Source organism: Nematolebias whitei, chromosome 18, assembly GCF_014905685.2.
Source record: "Nematolebias whitei isolate Nwh7 chromosome 18, NemWhi1, whole genome shotgun sequence".
Lineage (NCBI taxonomy): Eukaryota > Metazoa > Chordata > Actinopteri > Cyprinodontiformes > Rivulidae > Nematolebias > Nematolebias whitei.
In genome coordinates, this window is record NC_056515.1 from 40,103,819 (window position 1) to 40,116,194 (window position 12,376).

The 12,376-nt window shown below is 43.3% G+C and overlaps 1 protein-coding gene across 1 annotated transcript in view; it reads right to left on the minus strand.

The window, feature by feature from the left end:
* The window catches only part of rab27b (RAB27B, member RAS oncogene family), a gene marked incomplete in the record, with an annotated part of 59,726 nt that overhangs the window by 31,077 nt on the left and 16,273 nt on the right, over positions 1-12,376 (minus strand). Inside the window, 2 exon segments of the mRNA XM_037691731.1 lie at positions 5,757-5,845; positions 8,374-8,545. Of these exon segments, the coding sequence (XP_037547659.1) occupies positions 5,757-5,845; positions 8,374-8,526 (242 nt within the window).

The window sequence follows — 12,376 nt, forward strand, 5'->3', positions numbered from 1 at the left end:
GTTATTTATCACCAGTTTGGAAGTCATACTATAGTATGTGTCATTTTTCACCAGTTTGGAAGTCATACTATAGTATGACTTCCAAACTGGTGATAAATAACACATGCTATAGTACGACTTCCAAACTGGTGATAAATAACACATGCTATAGTATGACTTCCAAACTGGTGATAAATAACACATGCTATAGTATGACTTTCAAACTGGTGATAAATAACACATGCTATATTATGACTTCCAAACTGGTGATAAATAACACATGCTATAGTATGACTTTCAAACTGGTGAAAAATGACACATACTATAGTATGACTTCCAAACTGGTGAAAAATGACACATACTATAGTATGACTTCCAAACTGGTGGAAAATGACACATACTATAGTATGACTTTCAAACTGGTGAAAAATGACACATACTATTGTATGACTTCCAAACTGGTGGAAAATGACACATACTATAGTATGACTTCCAAACTGGTGGAAAATGGCACACACTATAGTATGACTTTTAAACTGGTGATAAACGACACACACTATAGTATGACTTCCAAACTGGTGAAAAATAACACATACTATAGTATGACTTCCAAACTGGTGGAAAATAACACATACTATATATGACTTCCAAACTGGTGAAAAATGACACATACTATAGTATGACTTCCAAACTGGTGAAAAATGACACATACTATAGTATGACTTCCAAACTGGTGATAAATAACACATGCTATAGTACGACTTCCAAACTGGTGATAAATAACACATGCTATAGTATGACTTCCAAACTGGTGATAAATAACACATGCTATAGTATGACTTCCAAACTGGTGATAAATAACACATGCTATAGTATGACTTTCAAACTTGTTCTCTCCGTGCATGCGTGGGTTTTCTCCGGGTACTCCGGTTTCCTCCCACAGTCCAAAAACATGCATGTTAGGCTGATTGTTAACTCTAAATTGTCCCTAGGTGTGAGTGAGAGAGTGAATGTTTGTTTGTCTCGTTTGTCTCTATGTGGCCCTGTGATGGACTTGCGACCCGTCCAGGGTGTACCCCGCCCCTCGCACAGTGATTGCTGGACATGGGCACCAGCGACCCCCGTGACACAAAATGGAATAAGCGGGCAAAGAAAATGGATGGATGGATGGATGGATGGACTTCCAAACTGTTGAATAATGACACATACTATAGTATGACTTCCAAACTGGTGGAAAATGACACATACAAACTGGATTCCAAAAAAGTTGGGACACTAAACAAACTGTGAATAAAAACTGAATGCAATGATGTGGAGATGGCAAATGTCAATATTTTATTCGTAATATAACATAGATGACAGATCAAAAGTTTAATCTGAGTAAATGTAACATTTTAAAGGAAAAATATGTTGATTCAAAATTTCACAGTGTCAACAAATCCAAAAAAAGTTGGGACAAGTTGCAATAAGTGGCTGGAAAAAGGAAATTGAACATATAACGAACAGCTGGAAGACCAATTAACACTAACTAGGTCAATTGACAACATGATTGGGTATAAAAAGAGCTTCTCAGAGTGTCAGTGTCTCTCAGAAGCCAAGATGGTAAGAGGATCACCAATTCCACCATTGTTGCGCAGAAAGATAGTGCAGCAATACCAGAATGGTGTTACCCAGCGTAAAATAGCAAAGACTTTTAAGTTATCATCATCAACCGTGCAGAACATCATCAAAAGATTCAGAGAATCTGGAACAATCGCTGTGCGTAAGGGTCAAGGCCGTAAAACTCTACTGGATGCTCGTGATCTCCGGGCCCTTAAACGTCACTGCACCTCCAACAGGAATGCCACTGTCAAGGAAATAACAGAATGGGCTCAGGAATACTTCCAGAAAGCATTGTCAGTGAACACAATCCACCGTGCCATCTGCCGTTGCCAGCTGAAACTCTACAGTGCAAAGAGGAAGCCATTTCTAAGCAAGCTCCACAAGCTCAGACGTTTGCACTGGGCCAGGGGTCATTTAAAATGGAGTGTGGCAAAATGGAAGACTGTTCTGTGGTCAGATGAGTCACGATTTGAAGTTCTTTATGGAACACTGGGACGCCATGTCATCCGGACCAGAGAGGACAAGGATAGCCCAAGTTGTTATCAACGCTCCGTTCAGAAGCCTGCATCACTGATGGTATGGGGTTGCATGAGCGCTTGTGGCATGGGCAGCTTGCATGTCTGGAAAGGCACCATTAATGCAGAGAACTATGTTCAGGTTCTAGAACAACATATGCTCCCATCTAGACGTCATCTCTTTCAGGGAAGACCCTGCATTTTTCAACACGATAATGCCAGAACACATTCTGCAGCAATCACAACATCATGGCTACGTAGGAGAAGGATCCGGGTACTGAAATGGCCAGCCTGCAGTCCAGATCTTTCACCTATAGAGAACATTTGGTGCATCATAAAGAGGAAGGTGCGACAAAGAAGGCCCAAGACGATTGAACAGTTAGAGGCCTGTATTAGACATGAATGGGAGAGCATTCCTATTTTTAAACTGGAAAAACTGGTCTCCTCTGTCCCCAGACGTCTGTTGAGTGTTTTAAGAAGAAGGGAGGTCCAGTTTCTGAGCTGAGCTTTAAAGACGTAACGACCTCTGACTCATCAGCAGTGACTCATCCGGGCTTCAGAACCAGCCTGAACAGAACCAGGCTGGCTCCAGTTTACCAGTTACACAAACATGCCTGTACGCCGTTCACAACAAACATTTCCTGATTTATTTTTCTTCTGAGGTTTCTCTGCAGTCCAACAACTTCTGCACACGTTGTGTTCCTTTAGCTGTTTTTATATCAAAACGTTCGGCTCGTTCAGGAAATGGGGGCTCTAAAATTAGGTTTTTTGAAAACAACAAAGATGAAGCCTTCCGGATCGAAGGTGAAACGTTTCAGCACAAAAATACAAACTGTCCAGATGACCTGACTGAAAAATGTTGGATAGGTTTTTGAAAGTTTTATATACCTTTATTTACAAAATGTTTCCCCATAGACATGCATGGAAATCTCTACAACTCTCTCAAAATAATGTTCTCGTTCAAATCTGCTCCCAGAAACTGGCTCTGTTTTTATCTTCTTATGCTCTTTTAGCTTTTAGCTAGTCCCATTACTCTGTTTAGTTGCCTTATAGCTTCTTTTAACTAGGTGGAGGGAGTCCAGTTCAGTGGCCTCAGGATTCATCTCTGCTCTTTGCAGATGATGTGGTCCTGTTGGCGTCATCGTGCCGTGATCTTCAGCTCTCACTGGAGCGGTTCACAGCCGAGTGTGAAGCAGCTGGGAGGAGAACCAGCTATTCCAGATCTGAGACCATTGTCCTCAGACAGAAGGTGGATTGTTTTCTTCAGGTCGAGGTTGAGGTTCTGCCTCAAGTGGAGGAGTTCAAGTTTCTCAGGGTTTTGTTCATGAGTGAGGGAAGAATGGACTGTGAGATTGACAGACAGATTGGTGTAGCATCTGCTGTATTGTGGACTCTGTGCCGGTCCGTTGTGGTGAAGAGGGAGCTGAGCTGTAAGACAAAGCTCTCTGTTTACTGGTCGGTCTACGTTCCTCCCCTCACCTCTGGTCATGAACTCTGGTAGAGACTGAAAGAATGAGATTGTGGATCCAGGAGGTTGAAATGAGATTCCTCTGCAGGAGCTGGACTCTCCCTTAGAGACAGGGGGAGAAGTTCAGTTATCAGGAGAGACTCTAGATCCACTGATCCTCCACATCCAGAGGAGACAGTTGAGGTGGTTCAGACATATCCGACTGGGAGGAGACCCCGGGGAAGACCCAGGACACACTGGAGAGACATAGTCTCTCAGTTGTCCTGGGATTGTGCCGATCAGCTCTGCGAGGTGCTGGCCGACATCTTTAACTCCTTCCTCACCCTGGCAACAGTTCCCACCTGCCTGAAGACCACCACCATCATCCCAGTCCCAAAAAGCTCTACAGTGACTGGTCTGAATAACTATTGACCAGTAGCCCTCACCCTGATAGTCGCTAAATGCTTCTAAAAACTGGTCATGACCCACATCAGAACAACCATCAACATCAACGAGGACCCTCATCAGTACTCATACCGTGAGAACTGATCAACAGAAGACACCATCTCCTCTGTGGTCCACACTGCTCTCACCCACCTGGAGCAGGACTCTTAGTCCGTATGCTCTTTGTGGACTTCATGTCTGTCTTCAACACCATGATCCCCCAAACCCTGATGGACAAACTATTCACACTAGGACTAAGCCCCTCCATTTGTAACTGGGTCCTGGACTTCTTAACAAACAGACCACAGTCAGTGAGGATCCACAACTTCTCCTCCTCCACCATAACCCTCAGCACTGGCTCCCCTCAGGGATGTGTGTTGAGCCCTTTCCCGTTTACTCTGCTTGCGTATGATTGTGCAGCTACCCATCCAGGCTGTCACATTGTAAAGTTTGCAGATGATACAGTGGTGGTGGGATGCATCACAAACAATGATGAGTCCAGCTGCAGGGAGGAGGTGGAACACCTGGAGAGCTGGAGGAGGAAGAACAACCTTCACATCAATGTGAAAAAGATGAAGGAGATGATTGTGGACTTCAGAAGGAACAAACACACCTACACCCCTCTGAACATAGGAGGATCTGTGGTGGAAGTGGTCTCCAGCTACAAGTACTTGGGTGTGCACCTGAACAACAACCTCAGCTGGAGCAACACCACCACCAGCCTGATGAAGAAAGATCATCAGAGACTCTACTTCCTCAGGCGGCTGATCTGTTTCATGTTGCTGTTGATCCGTTTCATGTTGCTGCTGATCCATTTCATGTTGCTGCTGATCTGTTTCATGTTGCTGCTGATCCGTTTGTTGCCACTGATGTGTTTCATATTGCCACTGATCTGTTTCATGTTGCTGCTGATCTGTTTCATGTTGCTGCTGATCCGTTTGTTACCATTGATATGTTTCATGTTGCTGCTGATTTGTTTCATGTTGCTGCTGATCTGTTTCATGTTGCCGCTGATCTGTTTCATGTTGCTGCTGATCTGTTTCATGTTGCTGCTGATCTGTTTCATGTTGATGTGTTCATTTGTGCTCATCTGCTCACAGACTCATGTTCGTGCTGCTGTTCAACGTGAAGTTTTTATGCTATTAGTGCTTAATGTATATTTAGTTGATGTCTTTCTTAGTTCATATCTTTGATCTTATTACTGTTTTTCTTTTACATTTTATTGTTGGATGTAACTGGGACACTGTGGACATATCGTTCCACCACATGTACCACATGAGGTGGAACGATAAAGAAACTGACACTGATCGTCCTGGAGGCCTCCCAGAAGAGCTGGAAGAGGCTGTGGAAAGAGATGTCTGGACCGCCCTGCTCAAGATGCGGATGGATGGACGGACGGACGGACGGACGGATGGATGGACGGACGGACGGACGGACGGACGGACGGATGGACGGACGGATGGATGGATGGATGGATGGATGGATGGACGGACGGATGGATGGACGGATGGATGGATGGATGGATGGACGGACGGACGGACGGACGGACAGACGGACGGACGGACGGACGGACGGATGGATGGATGGATGGATGGACGGATGGATGGATGGACGGACGGACAAAGTGCTGAATTTCCTGCAGCTGCACCAGTTGTGTGATTTTCTCATGAAATATTAAAACTTAATTAAAAACAGCTGACGACCCGTTAAAAGGGTTCAGTTACTGTTCTGATGACAATGGGACCACCTGAGGTGGACCAGAAGCCCACCTCTCCTGTCCAGCCGTGTCCCAGAGCTGAAGGTGGACCTTGAAGGTTTTTCCCGTGGCCGTCCCATTGGGGTTCGACGCCGTGTAGACCTGAAGACAAAGAACCAGAACCGTTAAAACCCCTGCAAACATCTGGTGAGGGCTTAATGACCGGAGCAGACGAGAACATTTACACAGCTCTACGTTAAAACCTTCAAAAACATCTTGTTGGAACCAACGACCCCAGCTTTAATGATGACAAGTAAAAAAACTGCAGGCTGTTCAGTTATACAAGTTAAAAATAACCGACACACAGACGTCACCAGTTTATTTACACTGCAATGCATTCTGGGTAACGGCATGGGTTCGGTGCGAGCTCCACTCAGTTTTAACTGCGTCAGAGCTAATAAACATGACGTCGGCTCCAGGGCTATTAAACATCTCACGTTCATCACGTCTGATCGTTTCGACTCGTGTTTGGTGCAGAAGGACTAATACAAATTATAACTTTATTGTCAGATGTGACAACGTTTTGCCTCGACTCCTCGTGTTTCAGGCTCCACTACAACCGATGTTCGTCATCGCCCCAGAATGCATCGTCCCGGTAAAATTACTGCGACGTCCTCAGGTGAGAAATGTAACGAGCAAATATAATGTTTGATGAATTCGGAGTTCCCACGTGTCACAATCAACTACTTTTAGTAGAACAGAGAAATAACTGCATGTGCAGGTAGTTTGAGATCAGGTCAGCAGGTTTGGGTGAAATGTTCTGAACATCTACAAGAGGCTGAGGTTCAGTCAGTTATCTCAGTGTTCGGTTGATCAGGTGTAAAAACAGATCTCTGGAGGCTCGCTGCCGGCGGACCCCTGGAAACGTGACGCCGACAGACCGCCTCATTAAAATGCTTGGAGCTGTGAACGGTGCCAGAAGGGTCGGGAGCTGTGGGTATCTTTGGAAACGTTTCAGGCTCAAGGTTTGTTCCTCTCATGGCTGAACATGGACCTGAACGATCCAACTTAGTGTTGAGACCAGGTTCAGAAGAAGGTTTTGCCACAAACTCCACTGAGCAGCCTCGCTCCTGAAGCGTCTTCAGACCTTAGAACGGTTCTTCAACCATTTGAGACCTTTGAACTTCTAATGAAAGCAGCGCGTCAGGTTTGGAAGATTCATGTCAAAATATTCTGATCAATCGATGAAATCAACTCGTCCATGTTCCTTTTTTTAAATCAGAAGAAGCAGCAGCTGTTCGGACATCCTGTCAATAATTTCTTCGGTCTTCCTTTAGAATCACCAGTTTAACTGATTTCTAAAAGATTTCACCTGAAGACGTCACAACAGATGAAAATGTGCTTTTTAATGTAGAATTTTCTATGTAGGCCTGTCACGATAACAGATTTTACAGGGCGATTGTCTCAAAAATTATTGAGATAAACAATAATATTGTTTGAAATTTTATAATAATTAGTCATTATTATCAAATTTAAGAAGAAATGTTGGTTAATGTTTGTGTGTAGTACCTTTTTAGACCACTGGATGGCAGTATAACATTGTTTGAACTGAAGGATGGATAGTGAGGGAGCGAGCAGCGTCTTTAAGAAAAATGGGAGGGAGGCCCCTTGACGTGACATGGGCTGAGTCTCTTCAGTTCTCAAAATGGCCGACGCTGGTGTGGTTTAAGCTCTTTAGCATTTTTCACACAAAACTTTTAATTAAAAAATCAGTAAACAAGTTCTCAGCTACTTTTTGCAGAGAAAAATAACTTTTTACACGAAGGCACGGGTTTCAACCGTGAATTTTGGAGCTTCGACAAGACGGAGGTTTTTCCCTGAGGTCGGCCTGTTAGCTTAGCTCGTAGCTTAGCTCGTAGCTTAGCTGCTTTTAACGATCCAAAAACACGATGTTGGACGGTTAAACAGATTTTAAGAGAAAGGGAGGGGTCAGTGAAGAACCGGAGTTGATCTTTTGTCGTCCAGTGTCTTCAGTAGAAAGAGACGCATGAAGAAACGATAAAGCTGATAAATGAAAATGAGGTCGATCCTTTTCATTCATCATGTGATTAATTGATGTATTGATTTATTGTTTATTGTGACAGGCAAATTTCTAAGTGACTAATATTTTAGGTGCTTAAGTTTTAGAAGTATACATTTTTATAAAAGTCTTGTGGGTCTGCTTTGTGTTCGTACTTGTCGTGGTTGAATGATGCTATAAAGTTGTGTTTTGTTCATGGTGGTTGTGTTTGTGCGTTTTGTTTTATTGTCACGTCTTGTGTGGGACTTCTCCTTCTGCCTGGCTCCTGAGTTAGTGGGGGCGTTAATTTAGCCCAGGTGTCATCAGCACACCTGAACCAATGGCTCGGTGGTGTCCCTGAAAAGGGCGGGGCATACTATAGACAGAACATGGGGGTGCTATGGGGTCCCTGGTTTCTCCTACTGTTGCCAACGTGTGCACGGAGGTAGGAACGAGCCTTGGCGTCCAACAGCAAACAACCGAGCTGTGACTCAGCATCAGATAATCGAGACCTGACCCGTTGTTTGTTTTGTGGTAAGATAAAATAAACAAACAAGAGCGTGGATAAAATGTCACAGTAACCATGGTAACCCGGTCTCTCTAAAAACCATAAGCGGGTTTCTGAACTCACCACCCTCTTTTCCCTGAAGTCGATGCCGACTGTGGTGATGAACTTGGGGTTGAACTTGTTGTCCGTGTAGCGGTACAGGAAGGTGGTCTTCCCCACGCCGGAGTCCCCCAAGGCCAGGAGCTTTATCAGGTAGTCATAATCTCCATCAGTCATAGTGAGGACTTCTGTAGACCTGCAGACAGAAACCAGCACCCATCAGAAACATCCAAACAGAATCTCTTGGAGATTCATGTCCACGGTCTCGCCAGGTTCTGATGGACAGGATCAGAGGGTTGTTCTGACCACGATATGACTTCCTGAGAAAGATGCAAGAAGAGAAAAGAGTTCCTGTTTGTACAGGAAGTGGAAGAAATGTTGAAGTTCCAATGGTCCATCTACTCCATTCTCTAAAGTCCACCAGGACTTCTGGACTAGTCCCAGAGTCTCACTGGTACTGTATTTGGAATTATTTATATAACATAATTTTATTTCCATAGAAACCACACCTGAACCATAGAAACAGCACATGTACCATAGAAACTACATCTGGACCAAAGAAACTACTCAAGGACCATAGAAACCACAGAAACTGCACCTGGACTATATACTGTAATTTACTCCTGGAACATATAAACTGCAGCAGGACCATAGAAACTTCACCTGAACCATAGAAACCTCACCTGAACCATAGAAACCTCACCTGAGCCATAGAAACCTCACCTGAACCATAGAAACCTCACCTGAACCATAGAAACCTCACCTGAGCCATAGAAACCTCACCTGAGCCATATAAACCTGACCTGAACCATATAAACCACCATAGAAACTTCTCCTGGACCATATAAATCACTCCTGGACTTTAGAAACTACATCTGGACCAAAGAAACTACTCAAGGACCATAGAAACCACAGAAACTGCACCTGGACTATATACTGTAATTTACTCCTGGAACATATAAACTGCAGCAGGACCATAGAAACTTCACCTGAACCATAGAAACCTCACCTGAGCCATAGAAACTTCACCTGAACCATAGAAACTTCACCTGAACCATATAAACCTGACCTGAACCATATAAACCACCATAGAAACTTCTCCTGGACCATATAAATCACTCCTGGACTTTAGAAACCACACCTGGACCACCTCCTGTGAATCTGTGTCTCTCTAACCCCAGACAGCCGAGGCAGACGGCGGTCCATCCTGAGCCTGGTTCTGGTTCTGGTTCTGCTGGAGGTTTCTTCCTGTTCAAAGGAAGTTGTTTCTTCCTACAGTCTCCAACGTGCTGCTCTGGATGAAGAGAAGATTCAACAATCTGCTGCTTCCTTGGATAACTTTTACTAAATGTCATTTGATAAATTATGTGACTGTTTTTCTGACCTTTAATGCTTTAAAGTTTTAAAGTTGTAAGTTTTAAAATAAAATAATAAATAAATAAAAAAGAAGCAGACTTGATCAAACAAGAAGGTCAAACTCTGAAAAAGTGAAAATGGTTTCCAGTAACTTGTTTAACCACATGGAGGTGAACTTCTGACTGTCCCAGAGACTAAATGAAATATTCAAACTAATTTAAACAAATCTGTCACTGAAGTGTTTTTGCAAACATTAACTCAAACCTAACGGAGATGGTTTTATTCATGAATTGGTAGATTTTATTAAGAGCACTTAATGTGGGGACTTGTTGTAATTTTATATAATATTTCTAATGAATCCAAAAGTTGAGTTTCTCAGCTACCACCACCAGTAATTCACTAAAATGCCTCCTAACGAACATCATGTTCATTTTAGAGCAGAGTCTCAGTCGAACACGGTGATTTTAGGAATGGAAGCTGCATATTTCATTCATCAACATTAAATATCCAGTCGGCCTTTATTAAAGTTTACTGCAGGGAGGTTTAATTGAGCTGAAATTCACTTTAATGAGGTGAACAAGATGAAACAAAACTGAGCAGCAGAACCAAGAAGAACACGGGTGGAAGGAAAACTGAGTCACAGATTTAAAGGTGCAAAGAAACCACAAGAGTCCTGGAAGGGCCGAGGTGTGGACTCCAAGGAAGACGTTCTGAAGGTTTCGTTCCAACCTGTCCAATGGGTCATGAGGTTCTTTGGTAACACACAAGAGGCGAGATCGTTCAGAGTCCAGACAGACAGACCTCTCAGTCTGTGAGGGTTTCTAAACATTTCTCTGGTCTTTAAGAGAAGTGGTCTTGAATGACCACAAGGATCTCACGATGACTTCAGCAGATTCTGGTGCATTTTTGTCCCCTGTAGCCACTAGACGGGTATGAGGGAGTCAAGGACATCTTGAGTCCTGGTTCTGAACTCGGTCTCCAGTTATCAGCTTTGATGCTTCAAACCCCCCAGTCCTCTGCCAGCTGGCTGTAGACACCAAAATAAACCTTCTCTGCTGTGTCAGACAGAGGTAGACCCACCACCGTGGTCTCCTCCTGAGACCCACTAATCTCCTTTGATCTTTTAGTTATCTCTGCATGAAATAAAAATATACCATTTTAAGTTTTAGTATTTTAACTCTATATTCATCTTTTGTTTAATAAAACTCCATATTTCAGTATTTTTATAGATAAACTATAAAATAATATAGAGCAGCACGGTGGTGCAGTCGGTAGAGCTGCTGCCTCTCAGTGAGCAGGTCCCCGGTTCAAATCCCGGCTCGGGTCCTTTCTGGGTGGAGTTTGCATGTTCTCTCCGTGCATGCGTGGGTTTTCTCCAGTTTCCTCCCACAGACCAGAAACATGCATGTTACACTGATGGTAACTCTAAATTGTCCTTAGGTGAGAGAGAGAATGGTTGTTTGTCTCGTTTGTCTCTACATGTCCCTGTGATGGACTGGAGACCTGTCCAGGGTGTCCCCTGCCTTTCGCACAGTGACTGCTGGACATGGGCACCAGTGACCCCCGCGACCCAAAAAGGAAGAAGTGGATAAAAGATGATGGATACAAAACATGTTTAACAATTTTTAAGACATTTTCCTTCATTAGTATGAATAAAATAATTTTATTTACACACTGTCCCTCATTTATCGCAGGGGATCTGTACCCTGAAGACCTGCGATAAGTGAAAAACCACAAAGTAGGAATAGTAGTACAAGTAGTAAGTAGTAGTTTATTTTAGTATTTAAAAAAATAAAATATATATAAAAAGGAGTTTTAAACCCTTCCCACACTCTTGCAATATTTTAAACAAAGTTTCTAAACTGTAAACCTCTAAACGAGACATAATGTCATGATTCAACTCCCTGCCTCGTCTGCCATTTGCCACATGCAAGCGCTCTTGGCCACGCCCACTTCTCTGCTCTGCAGGTGAACAGCTGATCAGCTGCAGCAGGAAGTTTATCCTGCAGCAGTACGGACTGCACAAAGACGCAGGAGGTGCTAAATAATTTAAAATAAATTACTTAAAATAAAAATGTCATGCCGATTGTACGGCTCATCAATCAATCAGCCAATTGTGCGTCATGTCCACTCTTATTTTGAAAAACCACAGAAAAGCGAGTTCACAATAAACGAACCGCGAAGTAGCGAGGGACTACTGTAAATAAAATTTCCAGTCTGGAGTTTAAGACCCGTCAGGAAGCTGAAAACGAGGCCTCGTTTTCAGTCAAACTTACTCGTGTCTCTGGGGGGTCAGACACGAGCGTTTTGGTTTTGGGGTTTTCCAAATAAAAGTTTTTCCACTTAAAACAAACTATTTTTCTTTCACATACTCGTGGTAGAAACACTAATTTTGGATTTATTTTTTTCTTTTACTGACTCTGATATGATATACAAGCTAGTAGCATTAGCTCAGTGCGCTAATGACGGTTAGCCTGAGCCGCAGTGTCCGCAGCCTACACGCATGCGAAACAGATTTTTTTTAAATACTAAGCATTATTAGTTTAACTTGCAGGTCTGGTTTTGCTCTTTATATCCAAACTAAAATAATTTTGTTGGACGAGACGAGAGGAGAAACTCAGCAGGTCTTCAACGAGGCGTCTTCAACGAGGCGTCTTCAACGAGGCGTCTT